This window comes from Perissodus microlepis, chromosome 3 (genome assembly GCF_051167445.1).
Source record: "Perissodus microlepis isolate ML-2025 ecotype Zambia chromosome 3, ASM5116744v1, whole genome shotgun sequence".
NCBI classification, from domain to species: Eukaryota; Metazoa; Chordata; class Actinopteri; order Cichliformes; family Cichlidae; genus Perissodus; species Perissodus microlepis.
Genome location: NC_140463.1, coordinates 29,949,514 through 29,974,810, shown reverse-complemented (window position 1 = coordinate 29,974,810; position 25,297 = coordinate 29,949,514). Strand labels below are relative to the sequence as shown.

General features: G+C 39.8%; 2 protein-coding genes across 2 annotated transcripts; one reads left to right on the top strand and one right to left on the bottom strand.

The window, feature by feature from the left end:
* Positions 1–364: 364 nt before the first annotated feature.
* Positions 365–5,963, bottom strand: rgp1 (GP1 homolog, RAB6A GEF complex partner 1). The gene is made up of 9 exons (XM_084923951.1): positions 5,776–5,963; positions 5,468–5,583; positions 4,430–4,563; positions 3,785–3,868; positions 3,458–3,607; positions 2,968–3,114; positions 2,566–2,693; positions 2,186–2,363; positions 365–877 (listed from the first exon to the last, which is right to left on the bottom strand). Exons 2-9 carry the CDS (start codon positions 5,581–5,583, stop codon positions 654–656), a joined length of 1,161 nt encoding a protein of 386 aa, XP_084780077.1. The 5' UTR covers positions 5,776–5,963; the 3' UTR covers positions 365–653.
* A 491-nt stretch (positions 5,964–6,454) lies between these two features.
* Positions 6,455–25,098, top strand: gba2 (glucosidase, beta (bile acid) 2). Its single transcript, XM_084923950.1, has 18 exons — positions 6,455–6,723; positions 6,956–7,623; positions 10,193–10,284; positions 10,551–10,666; positions 11,381–11,599; positions 13,862–14,101; positions 14,295–14,397; positions 15,773–15,926; positions 17,308–17,433; positions 17,772–17,956; positions 18,242–18,346; positions 18,444–18,551; positions 18,935–19,086; positions 19,194–19,300; positions 21,393–21,535; positions 21,769–21,884; positions 22,782–22,973; positions 24,199–25,098. The coding sequence occupies exons 2-18, from the start codon at positions 7,430–7,432 to the stop codon at positions 24,397–24,399; spliced, it is 2,553 nt and encodes an 850-aa protein (XP_084780076.1). The 5' UTR covers positions 6,455–6,723; positions 6,956–7,429; the 3' UTR covers positions 24,400–25,098.
* The last annotated feature ends 199 nt before the right edge of the window (positions 25,099–25,297 follow it).

Genomic DNA, 25,297 nt, shown 5'->3' with positions numbered 1-25,297 from the left:
ACAAAATAATTTGAAGTCTTAACAGATGTAGAAAATATAGGTCCCTGCCTGCTTTAGAAGCATTTCAATTTCTGTTTACGCTTATATCAGTTAGCAACTTGTCTATTCCCAGCTGAGCTTCTTATGAAACTCCTTTTAAGTTTACAGGATTTTAAAATGCTAAATAACATCAAACCGTTAAGTGTTTCTTTGTTCAAAGATCCTGATATTAATCCAACTGCTATCTTTAATTAACCCACTGATGACATTCTGTAAATATATAAATGTACTTTAATATAAATGTATGTTCAGTTGGACCTGTTTGCTGCTGTAACTCATTTAACCTCCAAATAAAAGTGTTGTTTACATGAAGAAATGACAGAGATTTAAGTCACGCTTTTAATTTTCTCTTACATCTTGGTTGAGCGTTTTGCTCCAGATGAAAGAAAAAGCTCTGATTAACCATCGGAGGAGTCTTTGTTCTTGAAATGTGCATCTACATCTCTCACACACACACACACACACACACACACACACACACACACACACACACACACACACACACACCTGTCGATCCTCTCTGAAACACAAAATTAATTCTTGAATAGCTCACACACACACACACACACACACACACACACACACACACACACACACACACACACACACACACGTTAAATGGTAATGGTGTTGGTCCCTGTAAACTGGGACACGTAGGAAGCCAAAGCCGGGTTGGTGGGCAGGACTTTGATCGGTAGATTCCAACTGAAGGTGTCCACATCCACATGCTCCGCCCCAGCCCACACTGTGACCTCTGATTGGTTCTGCAGGACAGTGGGCGGTTCCATGGGCTCCCGGGCAGTAACGAATTCAAAGTGCAGGCGCCACCTCAGGGTCACTAAATAAACAAAAGAGCCGGAGTAAGTAATTTTCTTTTCATATACATTTTCATATACATTCTATGAAAAGTACCTAGGTTTATGTGTAGATGTTACCGGTCGTGTCCTTTTTTACTCTTTTGCCGGCACATTCCTACATTTCTTAGTGTGCAGCCACAAGGAAAAATAAGGAATGCTCGTCACCCACATGCTTGTAAAACTTTCCATATTAATAGGTGTGAATCATTTTTATTAAAATTTAGTCACTGCCTTAAGGCACTGTAAACCCACACTGGTTTTTGTGTCCTTCTCTTCTGTGGTTAGCACATTGAGTTTACGTGTAATTGATATTGTCATTATCCAGGTTCAGACTACACAGCATCAGCCCGATTATGACTCAGCCCAGCTTACACAGAGTGTTGTTTTGGTTCAGAAACAAAATGTGCATCGTGCATAACAGCTGATCATTTTATCCTGCACTCCATCAAATAATGGATGAAAACTCACACTTCATCTGGGAAGCCTGGCCGGTACTTTAATAAAAACGTTAAAATACTGCCTTGGAACATCTGCTACAAATTATGAGTGAGAAGTAAGTAAGAAGCATTGGGTGAAGTTTAGCCCCTTTATCTTAAAAACATTTAATTTTACAAGTATTAGAATTTATTATAATCTTTGGCTGTCATACATAAATATGAATATTTTGAAAACGACATACGAAAATGATGGAGAACATCTATTTGATATGGCTAACACAAACTCACACTTTCTGAAAGAGGTTAATATGGGTTTAGGATGTGGTGTCATACCAGGGGAATATCGTATTCGATTTAGATGAAACTTTCTTATTCAAACTTTAATATTTATGAAATCCTTTACTTATTTTGAACCATATTTTGTGCCTTGTATGTGAGAAGCTACAAAATCTAAGTCCTCTACCTGCAAAACTGTGTTTCTACAGGCCTGTGCTGCAGAATCTGCTGTCAGCAATAGGACATCCATTCTATCTGAACTTCATCCACACTACTGAGAGTCTATATGGAGCCATAGTACAGACACTCAGAAAAGTTTGAAGGACTTTTCAAGATTATGTCATTTTTAGATGCCTTCTGAAAATGTATGCAAGGAAAACATCCAAAAACATCCTGACATTCATCGCTTGAAATTTTTTTCAGAAAACTAATGATAGTAGGAACCTGGAATTGTGCTTAGCTCATATAGGCAATTGATGAACTATGCCTACTTAGTTTGTATGACACTGATCTACAAGTAATTGTTGAGATATGATTGAGCCGTGAGTCAGACATAATTCAACTTGAGTGACTTACCAATGTCTCTGCTGAAACCCGGCGTGACATTCAGGGGTATGGGAAGAGAGAAGTGGCTGAAGGCCGTGTGGAGGCAAGACTCCAGATGTCGCCCATGTCCAGTCACACTGGGAGTTTGTCCTGGTCTACGCTGGTACTGCTGCTGGATCTCCTCCTCACTCTGAAGGCTCACTGAATACTGAAACACACACACACACACACACACACACACACACACACACACACACACACACACACACACACACACGCACACACACACACACACGCACACACACACACACACACACACACACACACACACACACACACAGCTTTAGAGAAAATTCAAAGGGTGACTGAATTGGAGAGTGCATCGTATGAAAATTGTAGAGCAAACACACCTGCAGGCAGGGAATGTCTCCCTCTGAGAAGTTAAACGTGCCGATGATGTCCTCCCCGAGTCTGTAAACAGTCTTAAAGATGCAGAACTTTGCTACTTTCCCACGCATGTTGGTGATATTAAACATATCTGGAAAAAACAAAGACACACACATCAGATGTGGAGACACAAAAAGAATCTGCTGCTTTTATTTTTGCCTTTCAGGTACAGAATGAAGCCAGCATTTTATAGATGTACACGCTTATGTGAATGTAACAACTAAAATAGTGAGAAAACAGTTTAATTTGTCAAAATATCCCCAAAGAAAAAAGGGGTTACACTTACGTTAAAAACAATTTGCATGAAAGCACAAACTACAGTTTAAACTCCAGCAAAGAGCAGAAGGGCAGAGAATCCGACTCACGGGGGTAGCGCCTTGAGGTGGTGACCATTAACATGTCCAGTGCTCTCTCCAAAGGCCGAGAGTCCCTGCGGCTCACTTCCTCTTCCTCCAGGAAAGGGTTGGAGGGGCAAACCTCTTCATCCTGGGGAAATGGAGGCTCTGGCATGCCTATGTGGGTACATGCAAAAAACACCAACATCAGATAAAAGATTCTTATTTTTTAAAGTCAATTTTCTTGGCAACGTATTAAGTACTTTCTATAAAGCAAAGAGCTCTGGTAACTGTGACATAATCAGACTCTTTTTGCTGTCCAGAGAAAAATGAAAATCTACATGCCTGGTTAAGAGACCACAACAAAAGTTTATATCCACAGTATTTTTTTGCCAATACTTCTCTGGTTTTGCTGTCGTTCTAATATTATACTACAGCTGAAGCAAAGATCTTTCAACCCCTGTTTCTCTGTGGCTACAACTGTAAAATGAAATCCAGAGTCGGTCAAAAGTCCATTCACCTTGCAGAACCAACACTCTAAAGGGAACACGTAGTAGCTTGATGGGCGAGTTGACCCTTTGACAGCCAATGGTCAGTTTGTAGACGTACTTCACCGCCTGACCACGGAAACTGGGAGGCCCATCAATGGGAACAACCTCACTGTATGAGTCTGTGAAAGAATGACAATGTTTGCCAGACTGTCTGAGTCTCACACACACAAATGAGATAATGCTATATATGGGAAACCATCGAGAAACCTCATCATTATTGTGTTAAGTTTTTTATTCTTTAACAGCAGTGTAGATATTTCACTTCAACTTTTTTCCACAAATGTAAAGACATGTACATGTTTTACTCTCTCCAGGGTCCAGGCGCAGGTCACAGAATAATATCTTAGGAGGAGTGTCCAGCACACACTGCCCTCGTTCTCCTGGAGAACAAAGCAGGAGATGTTAAATGTATTACACACTAAGAAAGCTATGAAAAAAAGGCTACTAATATGTTGCTACTTTTCATTGTGTGTGAAGACTTGTTGGCAGACACAGCAGCAAATTTATCCAGTATTGGGGATTTTCTTTTTTAAATTCACCTTGTGAACCTTGCATGGCTGTAAGGCAGTTGGATGTATGACCCATACATCCACTAAAGTGGTGTCATTATGCAAATGTACTGTTTATAAGATTGGGGAAACCTGCAGTCAGCTGAGACTGAAGAAGTCACTTGGATGAGTGACGAAACGTTTCTCCCACTGAAAACGCTACGTCCAGATGAACAGAATCAACTTTTGGATGTTATAGTGGTGTAGTTTAACTCTTCTGTCTGTAGTCCACTGACATATAGTTTATATAACGTAAGACGTCTGTTTGTCATTGCGTTTACACTAAATGTTTTGAAGTAGTTTAGAATATAAATATTATTTATCTTGAACCTATGCTAAAAGATAAGTTTATGCTATTTCTGCTAGTCTTAGATTTCATATTTTATTTCTTACCTCTGCTTGGGATGAGCACAGTCTCGCTCTCAGCCTGAACATCCTGTTTGTTGCCCTGAGCCGGCAAGGCTACTCTGTTCTCACTTGCATGAAACTGACAGTGGATCTGGGCGCTGGCCCATGCCAGCATCTCACTGGAACAAAAATCAGAATCAGACAACAAGGCTTACACAAGGGTACAATTATTTCAGTGTCCTCTGTGTTACAGTCTACCAACAACACCAGGTCACAAGACACCATATAAATCCTAATAACTGTGTTAATAGAAGTGAAATAAAAAAAACAACTCCTTCCTGTTTTAGCTGCTCCGTTTACAGGTTACCACAGTGGATCACCCGCCGCCACCTCACCCCATCTCCAACATCCTCTGTTAACCCAACCCTCTTCCTTCACTACATCCATGAATCTCCTCTAAGGTCTTCCTCTTTTCCACCTGCCTGGGTGGATAGTTGATCCCAGGAATTTAAGCTTCTTCACTCACCTGTCTCCTTAAATGTTCACGTTTCCATCTGTCTCCCTCTCATTCACACACATGCATTTTGTCTTGCTTCTACTGACTTTCATTCCTCTTCCCTCGAGTGCATACCACCACCTCAGTACTCAGGGACTCTTGCCTGACCAACACCACTGCAAACAAGAAGGGGCACAGAGAAGATCCCTGTTGTAATCCTACCCCTACCTTGAATCCATCTGTCTCTCCTACTGCACACCTCACCACTGTTTTGCTGTCCTCATATATTTCACCACCATCACACGCTTTTTCTAGATCCTTCTAGAAGACGTGTAAATCCTTCTAACCTTCTCTATACTTCCCAAGGAAATAAAGAAATCATTTAGATTACAAAATATTCTAGCAGCAGGATATCAGAAACGTGTTATTATTAAGAATCCTTTTCTGTATATCTTGCCAAAACAAAACCTACCCGATATTAAAAGCCCGCATATTAATATACGACAGTCAAAACAAAGAATAACACATGGCTGATATTCCCTTATTTTTAATCTCATTGAACAAGGAGCAAACTTGTAAAACCCTACCTGCTCGCCGAGGTGGAAAGATGAGACATCGGGTTGGTGAAAGTTACAAGACACTCCATGAGCTCCCCGGCCAGAAACACTGAGCCTCGGGCCATAGAGGCCACAACCTCGATCATCTATAACGTTACAAACCGACAACGCTACGTTAGAAAATGAAAAACTTAAACGATAATATCGTGAGCACATTGCAGTCCTATCTGATGTACTTTTTTGTCGTTACAGTTTGACCAACATACAGCCAGTATGAATTTCACTTGTTGGCCCTCTTTGCTAATGACTGTAGTTTTAAGGACAAGTTTATCACATACCTTCACTTCAAGCGATACTGCGGCAAAGCAAATACGCAATGTTACCCCCGAAGAAACCTAAATACACTTCTTGAATAAAAGTATACCAAATTTCTCAATTCATGCCAATCCGAGCATAGCTTACTTAGCTAGCATTCCAGCTGGCTACAGTAAACAAAAAAAAAATACGTAGACATTCTGTTTCCGGTGCTGTTTTACCAATCACGAACAACGGGAAATGGAAATAAGATTAATAACAAATAAGAATATATATTCATATATTTTTCCTTTCAGACGATATTTTAAGATTACCTTTAAAACAATACGTTATTTAAATTTTGGATATATTAAAAAATATAGTAAGCGAGTGTGTGATGTTGCTATGGTAACATATACGGAAGAGGTAAACTCAGTGATTACAAAGAATCTTTGATTTGTAGAATTTATGTTGAAAGTTTTAAATTAAGACAGACAAAAATTTTGAATATTCTGTTGAATTTCATATTCATATTATACCATGCATACAGTGTCAAGTAGAACTTAAATGAATAGTTGAAGACCAGAATGACTCCACCTCCCCTTTTCCGTCTAAATGGTATGGTCTCCACCGGAGGCTTTTTTTTTTGCTTGCACTCTCGTTCCCCTACTATACCCAGAGTCAGCTTTGTCAGGCATCATTAACTGCTATTTATTACTCCGTGTAATCGTAACAGTTAACGCTTCCTCTGTTAGATCTAATAAAAAGTTAGTGCTCTGATTGAAGCTTGGCGCTATCGAGTTTATAAAAAGGGGCGCTATCAGAACGTGGCTTGAGAATATTGATGCCTGATAGACAACGAAAGGGGCAAAAGTTTCTCGGTATCGATGACAGGCAAAAGGGTTTTGCATACTGGGCGCCGAGCTAGCAGAAGCTACAGGCACTTCACTGAGGTCCGCTCGAGTCTGGATATGGATAACGCTCTCCCTCTGGTATTTTCAAACTCATTTTTATGCATCTCTTGCTCTTAGAAGCGGGCTAACTTGTAAAGTCGCATTCTGTTACTTGTTAGGCGTTCCGTGGTCACCGTTTAAGGTGCGATTATATTGTGTTTTTTCGGCTTTGCAGCTAACCGGCTGTTACTTAATGTTGCCCCCCCCCTGAATGTGCACGGTGTAAATGTGATTGCCGCATTTTAACCATTGCTTTTTGTTCTGTTCTTAGGTGTTCCGGCTAAAAATTTCTGCTGGTATTTCGCCGTCAGCTATCCATCCACCCATCCGTCGGTGCTGACAGCTGCATATCCACATCCGGACTCAGTGCTGAGGAGTGGGTGGGGAGGGGGTCGACCAAAACAGAAATCAAAGGGTGGGGGGTTGCATCAAGACGCCCATGAGGATATGAAAACACTGGATGAATGCTACAACTAAAGAATGGCACAGGAACTTCCAACTTAAATTTGGATTCATTCATTGCCCAAGCCTTAAGAGCTTATCAGTGGGGAACAGGTTTAACCCACTGGAATGACACCAGCGCTTTTATTACTCCTGAAACCTGTGACTGACTACCACATTAGTGGTTTTGGTCCGTGGTGAGGGCACTGTAAGCTGGCTTTGGCTACAATAGTTGTTGGCAACTCCCTGCTTGTAAGTGTTTCAAGACCTGAAGTTTCATTGTCATTGTTTAAAAGTCTGCAAAATGACTTCAGAGTGGAGTGAGAAATCCACAGCAGACCTCATGAGCAGGTATGTCTCCAAGGAAATGGGATACAATGTGCCCAAGGAAGGTTGGCGTATCTGTCTGGCGCACGAGTTCAAGGAGAAGAGAAAGCCCTTTCAAGCAAAAGACGTCTCTCTGGCCAACATCTGGGGGCATATCGGCCTTGGAGTCAGGTTAGATCTTTTTCTCAGCACACCCTGCCTGCTTCATGTTACACCTCAATGCAGCCAGCCTTTTTACTATTCACTTTACAATATTCATGTTAACATGGTGGAGAGCCATGGGAGGCATCAGACTATAGTGTCACGTTTCTCAGATCACACCTCAGCGCAAGCCTGCAAGTGCAGTGTTGACCTGAAAATGTTACTGGTGCTTCTCTGAAAATTAAGCATCAAGACGGCCAGCTGCAGGAGTCCATTTTTTTAGTTTCTTCTGCAGTGCTCTCAGCGCATCAGTTTAGTTTACTCTGGAGCAAAATCCCAAATGATGCTCACAAAAATCTTATTTACATAAGTTGAACTTTTTTGTTGCAATACATACAAGATAAGCAGTAATGCAAAATGTTCTGAGGGTTTCCTGTGTTAATAAATATAGTAGTTAAACTTCTTTTCCTATGGTCTGTCAACTCTGGTTCCAGGTCAGTGCCAAGTTCAAAGTGCATGTCATTTACTGCTCTTTGACTTTATCTGATACATTCTGCAGCTTTAGTGGACTGTACAGCCAGCTGTGGTACTGTTTAAATCCTGACAATGTGCCTTGACGGAGGAGTATGTGTCTGTCAGAGTGACTCTGCGAGGCTCACCAGTCATTAGGACTGCTCCTTGACTTGGGAAAGAAAAGAAAAGCTAGCTAGTTTCCCTACAACTTAATTGGCACACTGTGTGACACAGTGGACTGTTTTTCAGACTCACTGTGGAAAAGATGCCCGTTTGAGCTCACACAGCTTAGGTTGAGGTTCACAGACTGGTCTGCATTCATAGATCTGCACCAGAGTCTGGCCATTGTTTGCTTTTGTACAGAATAACAAAATCCTGACAATGGCCTACCCTGCTGTAGCTTCAAATAACATGGTTTAACGAATCCTTTTCACCCTGACTGGAGCTGTATTGATAGACCATTGTTCTACCTCTGGTTTGAACTCTGCTCTGAAGTTATTGTTTGGAACTACACTGTCATGCACAGCGGTTCTGCTGTTGCACAGGATCTTCCTCACAGCAAGTAGAAAGCTCTCTGTGGCTGAAACCTTAACAAGAATTCTGGTCTGTTTCCTATTTTAATGCTGCACAAGTGTTGTTTGTAATTCAATTAAAAATGTATTCATATAGCTCACCTGACTGCAAACAATAACCGCAGATGGTTGCCCCTCCCTGAGCCTGGCTCTGCCCGAGGTTTCTTCCTGATTTAAAAAAAGAGGTTTTTCTTCCCACTGTTGCCAAAGTACTTGCTCATAGGAGTTCATATGATTTTGGGTTTTTTTTTTTGTTTGTTATCGTAGTCTTTACCTTAAAGTATAACTCGCCTGTTGAGGCAACTGTTGCTGTGATTTAGCTTTATATAAATAAAATGGAATTGAAATGGAATGGGCTCAGCGGGGCAGTCATTTGCTGCGACCATTTGGGCTGAGGGGAGGGAGACAGAAGAAAAGACACACACTGTGGAAAATGGTTTTAAATGAACAACTTCCTATATTAAAGACCACCTAAACTGACATCATAACAATGTAAAACATTAACCTTTATGACAAAGAACTGAGGTGGTCTTTTGTGCTAAAAAACTCATATTTGCAACCTGTGTGACATCCCATCATCGGGGTCTCTGCGGCTCACCACCTTGGCTAAAAAAAAAAGGTATTCTTTGATGACTGCCACTGCAGATGCCTATATCTCAAACAACATAAAAGACTCAGCCAGGGTGCTGCTTTGCTGATTGCTGTCTTGCCCTCAGAGAGGATTCTGTGCTCAGGCATCCAAATAGAGAAGCCAATAAAATGTAACAAATTGCAGCGTGTACAGAGTTGATCGCAGAGTCACTGGTTTTGTTCAGCAACCTGTCAGCTTGCTACAGATTTATCATGGTCATTTTCCCAAAACTCTTCAAAGACCCTTCAAGAACACTCGAGGTTCAAAAGTCTTGACTTTTAAAATAAAAGCATAAAAACCCACTGTGCATTAAGAAAATGAGCTAAAAGCCAGAGACGGTAAATAAAGATGTCTTAGCTGTAAATGTATGTTAAATGTAACGAAGGCTCGTGCTAAACAACAGCCTTGTGCTATAGATCTTAGATCGGAGTGCAAACAGATTAATGACTCAACTCTCAGGCTCTGAAAGCAGTTTGAATTCTTTTGTAACTTGGCCTAATTATTTGACAATGTATTCTTGCTTGAAAGGAAGTGCAGGGCCCACCCACACATTTACACATGCTAGAATCCAACTGTTAACGTGACCAAGATCAAAGCAGACCTGTCACTTCGACTACTTTTGCAGGCACTTCCGTTAAGCAGTTGCACAACTCTCTTTTTTCTCACAGCCTGCTGGTGTGTGCAAATTGTTTGATTCAGCTTTGCCTGAAAAGGTGCCTTTAACACAAAAACAAACGAGCAAGGAGAAAATGCGTGCTCATGTGACTGACCTGGTAATTTTCTAAATCTCTGATTGTTAAAGCATTCCCAATCAATGCTCTTCAACAAAACCAGATCAGTGTCTCAGTATTTCTAGATATTCCTGTTGCTTGTGTTCATCCAGGTATCTAAAGTTTTGGTACAAGAAGACGCAGGTGGAAAAGAAGGCTCCGTTCATTGATATGTTTGGTGCCCAACCCTTACGCCAAATCTACGGTGAGTGTTTTTACAGACTGATGCTCAATTTTTTTGCAACTTTTTTATGATAAATCTTAACATAAAACACAGTTCTGTTTACTTTAAATATAATCATGATCAATAGTGTGCAAACAAATTGGGATCATTGAGAACCTGTTGAAGTCTCACAGTAGGAAATACTTTGCAACCTCATGGAGAGCGACCAGTGTGTTTGTAGACTTTCCAGTCATGCTGCTTAGGATTATCCAGTTTTTGCAATGTTGACTCTGTTCTCTGATTCACAGGTGCTCCACTTGGCGGCATTGGAGGAGGTACCATCACAAGAGGTTGGAGGGGGGAGTTCTGCAGATGGCAACTTAATCCTGGGATGTACCACTACAAAACAGTCATACCCAATCAGGTGATTACAGTGGCTGACATGACAGGATGAATTCTGTAATGAACTGAAAAAACAAAAACAAATTGGATTACAATGCATTTTGTTTCTTTGGAAGTCAGAAAATAATTTCCTCCTATTGCTGGCAGAGTCTCAGTTTACAAATAAGTACCTACTTATCAGCTGGTGTAGATATCATAAAAACATGAAAAGCTGTACAATCCATTTTCTCATGCAGTAACTACATTGAGCTAGAATGTTTTGAGAGAGGGTGTGACTCCACGGTACTGGAACAACCCGCACACGTGTTTTTATTGTCATGAGCACTATTGTGCAAATGGCAGCTGGGAGCACTTTCGCCTTGAGAAATATCACAATGTAGAATGACAAGGCAGACAAAGTAAGCACTTCCTTGCTTAGCTGACATGAGAAAAATATTTGAGCTGTAACTTCAGTGGTCACTGGGAAACAGAAACTGCACTCGTAGAATCAGTCAAACCTGACTTTAAAAATGCTTAAAAGGTTTGGTGTATTTGCTCCAGGTTTTAAAAGCTTCTCATCAAGACTTTATGGCTTTACTAATAGCTCACATTTGGGCATCTCTGGCTAATGCCTACAACACTGAACAAACTGAGTTTTTTTTTTTGTAATGACTGTGCAAATGTTTTGTCTCCAAAGACATATCATAAAACGATTATCTGTCAACATGTCCCTCTTCTCATTTTTCTGTGTTCACAGTTCACTGTGTGTTTGCGTCGTGAAGGAAAAACTGTTTACCAGCAGGTGTTATCTGTAGAGCGTCCACCTACATTACAAGGCTGGAACTGGGGCTACTGCGGGGAGTACGCCTTCTATCACGCCTTGTATCCTCGCGCCTGGACGGTTTACGACCTGCCAGGACAGAACGTCACCCTGACCTGCAGACAGATTTCCCCAGTCATCCCTCATGATTATCAGGTAACCTACAGTTGAACTCCCTCCTTTATTGTACTCAATTTGTAATTTTTACAAGGTAAAAAGCTGGTAAACTGCAGTTAAAGTGCTTAAAAAAAGGTCCACTATTACCCAACAAATCAAGTACACCAGCGGTCCCCAACCCCCGGGCCACGGGCCGGTACCGGTCCGTGAGTTGTTTGGTACTGGGCCGCGAGACTTGAGGCTCGGGTGGGAAATTTATGGTTTTCAGAGTTTTTACCGTTAACTCTGTTTCCCTCGGTCTTTCCTGTGTTGTAGTTGTGTGTCTTATTTTGAAATAAATATTTAAACGATACCATAGCGACCAGAGAGCATTAAGGCTCAGAGAAGAGGATGTTACTCTCAGTGTTGTTGGCGTGTTTCAGGAGGACGCTGCTAATAAAGTTACACAATTACACAGTGAATTTGTGCTTATTATTATATTTACAAAATACAGTTTTTATCTTGGTCGTATCATTTTATTTTGTTGTATTTATCCGCGACACCTTAAAGGCCCGTCCGTGAAAATATTGTCTGACATTAAAACGGTCCGTGGCGCAAAAAAGCTTGGTGACTGCTGAACTACACCATACGAGAGATGGCACGATACCACTTTTTTATGTCCGATACCGATATCATAAATTTGGATATCTGCCGATACCGATATGAATCCGATATAGTGTATTTTTTAATCAATAAAACGTTTTTTTTAATATTTTGCTGCATTTTGTATAAGTTTATACTCAAGTTTAAATAAATAACAACACTAAAGCTATTCTGTTATACCTGTATGTAAAAAATACACTGCGCCCAAAATATTTCATAGTTCAGCAACACTGATCAATCTAATAAACTTAAACCTACTCCATCCTCCCTATTCTGGTATTTTAAAGAGTACTTAGCAGAAATATTAAGCAACCTAACTAATAGGGTTGCAAACTCCCAGCAAAAAAAAATAGGGAACCACCCCCCACCCTCCACCTCATGATGCTTAATCGATGTAATCAAATTTAATTTAATGCAGGGGGAAAAATGCACAGAAATAAATTATTTTTCAAGAATAATTAAATAGATTCAACATCTTTCTTCAACAGAATTGCAGACTGCACAGATGGTACCTTCCCAAAGGAAAAAGTACTATAGCTTACTAGGCTATATTAGACTTAACAGTTACTATATACAGTAATGTACTACTATATATTTTACATCAGATTAAAACTTTGGGTGTAAGATTCAGATAATTATTTATTAAAAGCTAGACATTTTAAATGAGAATAAGAAAGAAAAGTATGTCTTTGTGCCCCCTTTTCCCTGTTCATGCCCTATCGGCCCCCCTGGCTAAACTTTGCTAGATCCGCCCCTGCACAGTTACCAGCCGTCAGCTGCGTAGAAAAAGATCCTGGTGTAGAAAGTAATATTAAATAAATTCTAACAACAGCTTATCAAGCTTAATAGTGCTGCTGTTGTTCAACCGCTGGTTTCCTCTTTCTGGTGAGAAGTGGGCCAAAAACTAAGAAGAGAGACGGACTCGCGACAGAAAAGCCGATCAGCTGATCATTAATCAGTTTCACGATTGAAGTAGCAGCAGGAGAGAGAGAGAGAGAGAGAGAGAGGCAGTCGCTCCATATATCGGTTGTTAAGCTTAACGTGGGAATGCTTTACAAACATTCAGAGATGAACTTGCACACTTGCTTTACTTCTCTCTGGGAAAACTTCCTCGGAGATGAAATGCTGGTTTGGTAGCGAGGCTACAAATACACACAGCCGCTCTATCACGTGATGCATACTGCTGCGACGTGCTAGGTTATGAGCCGAGTTACGCCGTGTAGCAAGTTTTGTGAGGTGCTTTTTTGATATTTAATGGATCGGATTACATTTTTTATTTCTCGCCGATATCCGATCCAGTAATTTGGGTCAGTATCGGACCGATACCGATACGTAATATCGGATCGGTCCATCTCTACACCATACCACACCACGGTATTTATAAAAAAAAAAACAGGGATGATCACAGGTGCTGCACAGTGAAACCACACATAAAAAGATGGATGAACAGGATGTTCATTAGCAGATTATATGTTCTAATAAGGAATAATACTGATGTGTTTCCCAAGAACTTCTTAGTAGTAGATTTTCTGTAGTTTCTGTACTTTATCTTATTCGTTTTTAGCTCCTGTAATTACAAATGTTTACCCTATCATTCATTTTAGAGGACATTTACATGTTAGTTTTATGAAGGTTAACTCATCATCTACATCCTCTCAGGACTCAAGTCTCCCAGTTGCAGTATTGGTGTGGGACATAGAGAACAAGAACGAGTACGATCTTGATGTCTCGATTATGTTTACCATGGTCAACGGATCAGGACAAAAGGACGACAAGTGTGGCGGACACTGGAATGAACCATTTCACCTGGAGAAGGAGGGGGAGGCGGTGTCTGGGGTCCTACTTCATCACTGTACTGCAGTGAACCCTTACACTCTGTGCATCGCAGCCCGAGAGCAGGTATGATTTTTAGCAGCTGTAAGAAGGTTTTTGTGTTAACTAGGCGTACAAGTATTTCCCTGGGAATGAACTCTGGACTTTTAACAATAGTCTCTGTTGTTTGGAAATGGATTTGTAAATGTAATCTGTTGGTATTAATGAGTATTAATCTTTAGATTTGCCAACAAGAGTGTGTTTGTGTGCACGTTACCAGTCTGACAGGGAGATCAGCCACCAGACAGCGTTCAGTCCAAAGGGACCCTGCTTCAGTCTGTGGAACGACCTCATCGATGATGGACGGCTGGACTCTCCTACAGGTCAACACTTACAAAAATATACTGTCCAGAGAGGAGACAGATGTCTAAAAAGTAGAATGAAACAAGATTAATGCTAAATAAATCCCCACTGTGGCATTAAAATTAGTAGAAGAGAACACAAAATGTTTTATAGATTTTAGTGTAACCATATTTAAAGTAGCTTAAAAAGATGTGGAATGAAAGAAAACAGTAGTGTGTGAATCAAATTTTATTTCATTAAAGTTATTTATTAAATTGTGAGTCATCGTTGCAGGCATACTTGCCAACCTTGAGACCTCAGAATTGCACATGCATACACATATACAAAATTTTTTTTAAAGTAAGCTAAATGTCACCGTTATTAGCCTACTGTCCCCCAGCTGGGGCTGTCCAAATTCAGAGGCTGCATCCACCTGAGGACCCGGCCTTTGTGGTCTAAGTGGGCCGGGTCCTCCGAAAGCCGGGTAGGCCAGTAGTGAGCGACTGTGACGGTCTTGCCTTTAGAATTACGTCATGAGCTCTCTCGGTGGAGTGAAACTCTGCTGTCTGCTCCTTGCTATCTAAATATAACCGGACGCTGGCGTAAATTCTCGACCATCTTACACTTCTGTTTAATCAGTTTTCTGTTTGACGTTTATTCAGCTGTGTGAAAACCCAGAGGAACCCTCCCGAGGGATTAATAAAGATTTATTTAATCCAGGGGTTCTTAACCTTGTTGGAGGTACCGAACCCCACCAGTTTCATATGTGCAGTCACTGAACCCCTCTTTAGTGAAAAATAAAATATGATTTTTTTCAAATTCAAGACATTCATATGTTTTTTACTGGTGCACAAAATGAGCCGTGCATGTCACGGCGGAGGCTCTGCCAAACCCCTGAGACCGACTCACCGAACCCCTAGGGTTCGATTGAACTCAGGTTAAGAACCACTGATTTAATCTAATCTAATAACTTTAATCTCAGCCAAACCGATTTACTCAGGAACAAATAAGAGTAATATTAAAACTAAGTAGCTTCTGCCATTGTTGGAAACTGGAATTGGCTGGGATGAATGAATGAATGAATGAATTCTGGGATATGGTTTTTCATTTTTTTCATTTTTGTTGTCCGGGTGGAAAATCAGGAGAAATTTGGGAGAACGGTGGCTCCGGGAGATTTTCGGGAGGGGTACTGAAATTCGTGATTCTCCCGGAAAAATCGGGAGGGTTGGCATGTATGGTTGCAGGACAAATGGTCTCCTAAAGCCACATCCCAGTCCTCCAAGTACAACCCTGGATTAGTTGCATATCTTTTCTCACACTTGCTGTCATTTCTTTACTTTTCTCTCTTTAAAAAAATCTCTGAAATATTAGAGTTTACAACAAGTCAGTAACCTCTTGTCTGTCTTCCCTCTGCAGGATCCAGTCCACCAACAGTCAAAGGAGAAAAGGTAGCTGCGGCAGTAGCTGTGGGCTGCTCGGTGCCGGCTCAGGGCCATAACTCACTGGAGTTCTGCTTGGCCTGGGACATGCCCAAAATTACCTTTGGGTCTCGGGAGAAGGAGCACATGAGGTAGCTCAAACACAAAAAGGACATACACAGACAGTATGTTGCTTTTATAAAAGACAAAAATGTCACCAAAATGTGCTGGAAGGCTTAATACTGCATTTTTCAACTATGGGCTACTTTGTAAAGAAGCACTTTATCTGTTTAGCGTGTTTCCTGTGTTGTGAGTCTTTGCTGTTGCTAAATGTAAAACAGCTTGTTTGAATTTTGCTTATTTATTATAACTACAGCAAAAAAGCATCTCTGAAGGTGATGGGCAACAAAATATACATTCATATATATTAGAGCAGGGCGATATGACCAAAAATATTTATCACGATATACATTTGAAAATTTGCAATAACGATATAACTGACGATATAATTGACACTAGACAAGATACTTTACAATTCCACAACTTTTATTTGTGCAAAAAAAAAAAAAATCAACGTATTTTCACTTAAACAAGCAGCTGTTTTTTATGTGCATTAAAGTTATATAAAAATTTAAAAATGCATATGCAAATTCCTTACTGACAGTTTAACCAAAAGGCATTTCCAGTGGGAATTGGCCAACATGTCCTCAGCATAACCATGTATAATATCCACAAAACTTCAAATACGGTAATATTATGTTGAAGCACAGTACGTATCACTCCGCGAGGCTCCTGCCTACGATGGCCGTAACGCTCCGACAATCCATCAAGCGGTGCAGGTTCGTAGCTTAGCAAAGTCGTACTAAAACATTTGACAGATTTTCGAGCGCCGTGTACGACATAAAATCGTTTCGAGGTCAGTAAACACAACCAGAATTCATACATAAGGCACACGGGATTATAAGGGGCACTGTCGATTTTCAGAAAAATCAAAGGATTGATTGTAAGTGTGCCGTAATTTTCCAAAAAACACGGTAATAATGATGGCCTGCTAGCATGCTCTACCAAAAATAGTGCTTTGTTGTGTATCTGACGGACGAAAGCCAAACCAGTTCCACACCACTGAAGTTGCAGCATTTTTACAAACCAATTCTGGTTCATCTGTTTCATTTAACGATCCGCTTTCGCTCTTCTCATTCTGCGTCGCCGGCACGCTTTTTCCGCCATGTGCGTATGAAAACAAAGGCACTGCGTATGTGCGTTTTACCCATATTCTATCGCGATATTTCATTTTCTTATCGTTGCCCAACATTACACCGGTATTACCGTGAACGGTATGATATGGCCCAGCCCTAATATATATATATATATATATATATATATATATATATATATATATATATATATATATATATATATATATATATATATATATATATATATATATATATATATATACACACACACACTGATTGTCTTGATGAGTGTGTAGGATTTTGAAACTTGGGTTGTTTTGTTTTTTATTGTTTGCAGGAGATACACTCGTTACTTTGGGACCAAAGGAGATGCATCCCCCTCACTCAGCCATTATGCCCTAACACACTACAAGCAGTGGGAGAAAAGCATTGAGGAGTGGCAGAGACCCATACTGCAGGACAGGTGCTTTATTGCCCGTTATTGCACTGTGGACAGATACAGTTTAATGGCAGAGTTTGCTTCTTGTAGTATATTTAGAAAGCCATTTGTGGTGTTTTAATTTGCTTCATTGAATTTATTGAGTACAATTTCTTCCTTATTGGGCTCTTTGTTTTGTCATAGTGTATTTTATTTTGTTGAGCTCTATATTTAACTAGCTTTATCTATAATTAGTTTTTATAGCACTGAAAGCTTTGCAGGTCACAAACCTCTACAGCTAATATTAAATAAATGTGGTATATTAGTTCGTAACCTCAGTAGCTAAGCACTTTTTTACTTTCTATTTCTCTCATGCGCTGCAGTTCTCTACCTTCCTGGTATAAGTCAGCACTGTTTAACGAGTTATACTTTGTGGCGGATGGTGGGACCGTGTGGACGGACATAATGGAGGATGTTGACATCAGTGGCGGCATACGTAGTGAGGACGGAGGTCTGCCAGCTCAACCCACTGTCATCAAGGAGTATGGACGTTTCGCTTACCTAGAAGGTAGGCAAGAAAAGGGGTGCAGGGAAGTTATGAAAAATGAAACTCATATCCTTCAACTGTGACATGTAGATGGTAACATAAAAGTGTTACAGTTTAGCATTTGTTTTTTTGTTAAACAAAACATTTCCAGTTTTATGTTGCTCTCATATATATATATATATATATATATATATATATATATATATATATATATATATATATATATATATATATATATATATATATATATATATATATATATATATTATATGCTTGTGCTTTGACCACACATTACCTGTTTTCCAGGTCAGGAGTACAGAATGTACAACACATATGATGTGCACTTCTACGCCTCTTTTGCACTTATCATGCTGTGGCCCAAACTTGCCTTGAGTTTGCAGTACGACATTGGTGAGTGTAGTGTGCATTTTTATCTGTGGTCTTAAGCTTGTGTGTTTCATAAAGAGCCATCGTAAGACCTAGTTTTACAGCATTACCCTTTTCTCAGCTGGCAGTGTGGTTCAGCAAGACCTCACGGAGAGACTCCACCTAATGAGCGGACAGTATTCTCCCATCAAAACCAAAAATGTGGTGCCTCATGACATCGGAGACCCAGGTATGACAAAGGCAAAAACCTTACTTACATTTTATTTCCAACAAAAGCCTGTTGGAAGCAGCATGTCTATGAAATGGAATGTAGAGAGCTGTGCAACACACTTTATTTTTAAATATGACACCCGACGATGTCACAATCATGTCGTAACCGGATGTTGTTGTTGTATTGTATTAAAATCATCTTAAATACCAGAGTTTTAGTATACCCCTTCCTTGCCCTTTGCGGGGAGTTGCAGTCTTTGCGCGCTCTTGTTGAAAAAATAAATAAAAGATTGATGGCTGGAGTACCTTTTAGGCAGTTATTTTTCAGTTCAGCCCTTAGCAGAATTAAAATCATCTTCCTGACACTTTCTATTATCGTTTCTCGAAACTTTTTTTCTTTAGATGACGAGCCCTGGGTGAGGGTGAATGCCTACCTCATTCATGACACCGCACACTGGAAGGACCTGAACCTGAAGTTTGTCCTGCAGGTATACAGGGACTTTCATCTTACCCAGGACAGGCAATACCTCCAGGACATGTGGCCCATCTGCCAGGTATAACTGATGACACATTCTTAATTACACTGACTGCGAAGGATAAATCATTTTAGACATCACATACAAAGGTGGATGTATATTTAAATTTTGTGTTTATCTATTAGGCAGTGATGGAGTCAGAGTTGAAATTTGACCTGGATGGAGATGGCCTAATAGAGAACTCTGGATATGCTGACCAGACCTATGATGGCTGGATAGTGACTGGACCAAGGTGAGAGTTGGACAGTTAAAGTCATGTCAATTCAGTTTTATTTTTATTACATAATGCCAAATCACAAAAACAGGCACCTCAAAATGTTGAATATTTTAAGGTAAAGACCATGCAGTAATAGAGAGAAACCACCAATGAGCAGATGACCCACTTTGAGCAACTACTTGGTGACAAATGAAAACGGGAGGCAAAAAATCTTTTAACAGGAAGAAATCTCCATTAGAACCAGGCTCAGGGAGGGCAGCCATCTGCTGTAAGCAGTTAGCAATGAGAGGAGGGAGACGAGACAAAAGACACACTGTGGAAGACAGTCAGAGATTAATAATAACTAATGATTAAATGCTGAATGATGTATAAACAGACAGAATGTCTTTATACACAGGTAAGAACACAGCAGCCCAGGCCTATTGCTGCATAATAACATTATTGCACATGTGTATCACATCAATGATGTGTCTTTGTACTTGAAAACTGAGGGTCAGGGATGACCTGCGATGCAGAAGTTCCTCACAGACCTGAACTGACTTCATTTGAGCTGGAGAATAAGGTTGTTTTTATTTTTCACTTACTAATTTTGTGCTTCAAGATGACACTGAAAGAAAGTAGGCAAAGTACTAAACACACATCAGATGTACTAGTCCATTTTTTTTAAATCTTGAAAGTTGTTGATTTTTGTTTTGTTTTGCAAGATGAGTTCAGGAGTAGTAATTTTGAAATTTATACAGGCCAAACACTTAATTAGGTACACCACCCGCAACCTGAACTGTTGATACAAGGCAGGATGGAGCTATCCTTCCATGCTGTTTTTTTGTGTTTGTTTGTTTGTTTCAACATTTTTATTTTAAACTTTAGATGTAAACAAAACAAGAAAATCAACATTTATCAAACTTGTATTTCATTCTGCACCTCAAGTTTCAGAAAGCCAGCTGGTGAAAGGAGACCAAATACAGTTATACTGATAAAGTTTGTCTAACAGACCATGAGTCACTTTTTCGTAGGATGTTTAACCAACGTCATTAACCATTCTTCAAAGGAAGGGGGCACTTTTCCTGCCGGTGTCTTAGCAAGACCCGTTTAGCCTTGGTAAGAGGCAGGATGATGCTTTTTTTTATATGGGGGGAGAAGTCGCAGTCAGAATGTTCTATGGTTATACTAAACCATGGAAAGTTTTGGTGAGACGTGAAATGTTCTTTTCAGAACACTGAAAATGACCTCCAGGATATTTTCCCACCAGTCCCAAAGTGCTGGATAGCTCCATAGAATATGTAGAGTCAAGGTACTCTGGCCATCACATCTCCAGCAATTGTCCATAGGAATCAAGGTTCATTTGTGCAACTGTTGCAGTGTTCAATACCACCTGTGGATTATCTTTAACTGGATGAATCTGCTGCCTATCTCCTTATACATGGTAATAATATTATGAAGACATGACTCCCATTCAGCTGGAGAAATGTCCACTGACAGATCTTGGGCCCAGCAACCTTTAACTTTGGAAAGAGGGTCAGCTATCTGATCTTGCAGTAAATGGTAGATCTTAGGGGTAATACCTTTACCAAAGGGTGATCTCGAAAGCAGTGCTTCCACAGGGCATCCCGCAGGGCAACTCCTGGGACTTCCCAGCTATTTCAATAAAGAACTGCGCATTTGGACATATCTCCAGAATCAATTGTGCTCCAAATTATATAGCTCAACAATCTGATTGAAGCCCAGGAAATGGTTTGTTCTGCAATAAAATAAATGTGATACATAGAGGATGCCTGCCTTCCATGCTTTTCACACCAAATTCAGAGCCTGCCATCTGAATGTTGCAACAGAAATTGAGACTCCTCAGACCAGGTTTCTCTTGTATACCATCAGTAATTTAAGCATATTCGTAATAATTTGCCTTTTAATCAAATATAGTGAGAATAAAATTTAGAGAGACATATTTTGGCTTTACATGCAAAGGTTTTGGGTAAATCTAAGTACTGAATCAGACTTGATAACCAGATTTTTCTTTCACGTGGTCCAAAGTAGTTTGCATCTAACAAAGAAGTAATATTAGTAAAAAAATATTGACTCTAGTATAATTTTTTTTAATTTGTATTTTTAGTGCCTACTGTGGTGGTATGTGGGTGGCATCGCTCTGTGTGATGTGTAAAATGGCCAGACTGTTGGACAGCGAGGAGTTGTACCGTCACTACAAAGACCTGTTGGACAGAGGCAGTGCTGCTTTTGAGAAACTACTGTGGAACGGTGAGTCCAAACAATGTAGTCCTGACTTAAAACGTAATTCTTATGTTTTGGTCAGTGATGATGATAAAATGCACAAACAAATGCTTATTCTTAGGCTGGTAATAAAAAGTAATGTGTGGCTGGTATTCAAAGATGTCACATCTGTCTTTAGCTATTTTTAAATAATGTTTGACAGTGGACTGCTTGAAGACCTAAAGTGACTTCCTTTTTGTTTCTCATCCCATCAAACACAGGCAAATACTACAACTATGACAGCAGTGGGAGAGATCTTTCTAACAGTGTCATGTCGGACCAGTGTGCTGGCCACTGGTTCCTGAGAGCATCTGGGCTGGGAGACGGAGAATTTCAGGCAAGTCTTTTATTGAGCTAGCATTAGTGTTCAGTTCAAGAGCGGTGCTTGTAAAAATGTGTTTATTATTTTATTGTTGTTTTGTGCTCTAGACTTTTGCAAGCTTAATGTGGGAGGAGCTAAATTGAAACATGTACACCAGAGTGGAGGAAATCTTTCCTAATCCTTCTGGAAAAATCACACCTTGCTGGAAACTGTTGTTAAAGTAAAGCTCATTCAGAGTTTAAAAATGTTCAAACTTCATTTCCAAGCCACTTTATACTGGAGAAACCCCCAACAATCAAACGAATCTCTGTGGTAACAGTGGGAAGGAAAAACTCCCATTTAACTGGACGAAACCTCCAACAGAACCAGGCTCAGGATGAAATATTTCATCACTCTTCCTAGTGATTTCTCCCACTAAAAACGCTACATTTAGATGAATAGAATCAACTTTCAGTTTTCTATTCAAGATTTTTTTTTTTTTAATCTTAATATTTTAAATTCCATTCTGAATTTAACAGGATGCCATGAAGAGAAGCTATTATGGGAGGAATGTCTTTTTATGTCCGGAAGATTGAAGGGAACGCTTGGTTTTTGACATTAAATGACTAGGCCTAAGTTTGACACATTTTGTAGCTGAAAAGCCACGACAGCTCGGACTTTACATTATTGATTTAAACTATCAAAAGATGTTTTTTTTTTTGTTTTTTTTTTTAATGGTTTCTTTTTTTAATTGTAATGCCTGCACTGTACTAACTCCCTAAAAACGAATTAAAAATAAGTACAATTGCAAATAAATAAAACATAATATCATGTCTTTTCTGTCTGCGGGACTCCAGAATACATGTATGTTACTCGAGGAATGTTTCTGAAGGAAGTTATATGGGTTAATCATTGCTTCTTCTCTTCTTTTAGGCCTTTCCAAAAGAAAAGATCCAAAGTGCACTAAAATCTGTGTTTGACTTGAATGTAATGAGCTTTGCTGGAGGCCAGATGGGGGCAGTCAATGGCATGCGCCCTGAAGGAGTCCCTGATCGCTCCAGTGTCCAGTCTGATGAAGTGTGGATTGGAGTTGTATACGGGCTGGCAGCCACAATGATCCATGAGGTATGATCGATCTATTGATCGTCATCTTTTCTCTTTTTCTTATATCATTTTTTTTAAAGCAGCATTTTCAAAATGTCACTTTGGGTCATGGATACACTGGACAGTTGTTCAGTCAGCAGGGATCATATGTACCTACACGTTTGATTTGTTGGATTTTTATGCTGGATGCCCTTCCTGATGCAACCCCCAAAGGGATTTGTCTCCTCCTGGGATCAAACCTGGGATCTTTTGATCTTTTGCTCAAAATAACTAATAAAATAAAATAATCATATAGTGAAGATCACAAAATACATAAATGCTTTTTTTTGTTTCTTTTTCTTTTTTTTCCCCAACAAAACACGTGAAGTGCTTTTTTCTTGCTTTTATAAGAAGCTAAGGAGTTACTGGAATTGATAAATGGGTTTCTGTTAAAGCAGAAACCTGTTTATGTTATGGAATACTTTTTGATTCATGTGATTGTTTCCTGATTTCTAATGCAGTCTTTTTACTTAAATCTCAGCAAAGAGGCAATTAAGCGTCTTCTATGAAAATGTCTCAGTTACACAGGCCTAAAGACTGGTCGGCAACCCCCTGGCAACCGCTAGTCACTAGAGCGATCGCTGGAGGGACCGTGAAAGTGGTGGTGGTGTTGTTGTTGTTGTTGTTGTTTTTGTTTTTTGTAGCCATTTAAAAAAATTGTGGTTTTGATTTTTGTGGAATGGAGTCTGACAACATCACATTTTTCTACCTGCTCGGATTGCTTGGAATCCTGTCTGAGCAGGTTCTATTTTAGTACCTGGTACCAGGTACTATCACCTAATGGAAAACCCTTAAAACTGTGGCAAACCGTGCCAAGTCGATCCAAGTAAGTACTAATGAAAAAGGGGCTTTAGTTTCACTCCTGCTCAGTGTGTGTTTTCAGATATGTTGGTGCCTTTCTCAGGCAACCGTGAAAATCTGCTAGAGGCCAGAGCAATCATTAGGTTTTTGGTGCAGAGCCCTTTTTGTGACCATACCCAGCAACCAATAGCCATCCACTCAGGAGATGGTGACGTACATAGTGACAAGAGGTTGCCCATCAGTTTCTAGCCATGTGTGACTGAGGTACAAGCTGCACAATTAACATTTACTACCCTAAAAGTGACTTGATAATACTTGACAGTGTGGGTGTTTCTAAAGTTGTGGAGATATTGTGATCCTGAATTAAACACTACCTCAAGCCTGCAACTATTTGCCTTTTCCTCAGGGAATGCAGGAGGAAGGTATGCGTACAGCGGAGGGCTGCTACCGGACGGTGTGGGAGAAGCTGGGCATGGCCTTTCAGACCCCAGAAGCCTACTGTGAGAAGAATATCTATCGTTCTCTAGCCTACATGAGGCCTCTGAGCATTTGGGCCATGCAGCTCGCCCTGAACACTTCACAGAAGGATCAGACCACAACAGCTTAGACTGGAGTCACATACTGAACTAAGACCCGAGTCATTACAGGAGGGAACAGGAGTTCCTAGAAACTCCGCTGTAGCCACCACTTTGATCTGGACTGACACTTTGAGGTGCTGTTTAACTGTTTACAGACCCGGAATTAAATTTTCCCAAGTTTGTTTCACTGTAAATGTTTGAGGCTATGGTACAGGATTGTACATTTTCCTCTACAAAGACAGTAGGTGTGAAATAGTGATCATATTTTTAGGCAAGCACATTTGATTTTCTTTCTGTGTATGAAGTGTTAGCCAGGTAATAGCAAAAAATAAATAAATAAATCATAGCCTGTGTCTATTAAACAAATTACTTTGTTACAGAACATCAAAATACTGTTTGCATACACATAAACAAGCAAACACTACACTTCGCTGTTCACAGTCATGGCTATAATACCTGCAACATGTTTATTATATGATTTTCTTCATCCCCTCTTTAAATTTGATTGCTGTACTAAGTGGTGTAATTTTTGATGAGTGGTTTTGGAGATTAAGCCTGTAGTGAAAAAAAAAAATATATATATATCTTTTTTTAAATAGAATTTGGTGCATTCTTGTATGTTGACCAACTATATCTACAGTATATAAATGTGGCAGCAAAATTTTCCGTTTTGTAGAAATAGAATATTCATGACAATCATGCTGAATAAATGACTGAATAACATACAAGGAGATATTTGTTTTCCTTTTAAAGAAGTATAGTTGGGTATATCTTTAAAACAGATTTTTTTTTTTTAAATTTTATTTACATGTTTACTGAAAGATCTTTTAATTAAAGCCTCTCACCTTTTGCTTCAAAGTATGCACATTCAAATTGGATGAAGGGTTTAGGTTGTTCAGCTCCTTAACATTTGAATGTTGTGGCGCA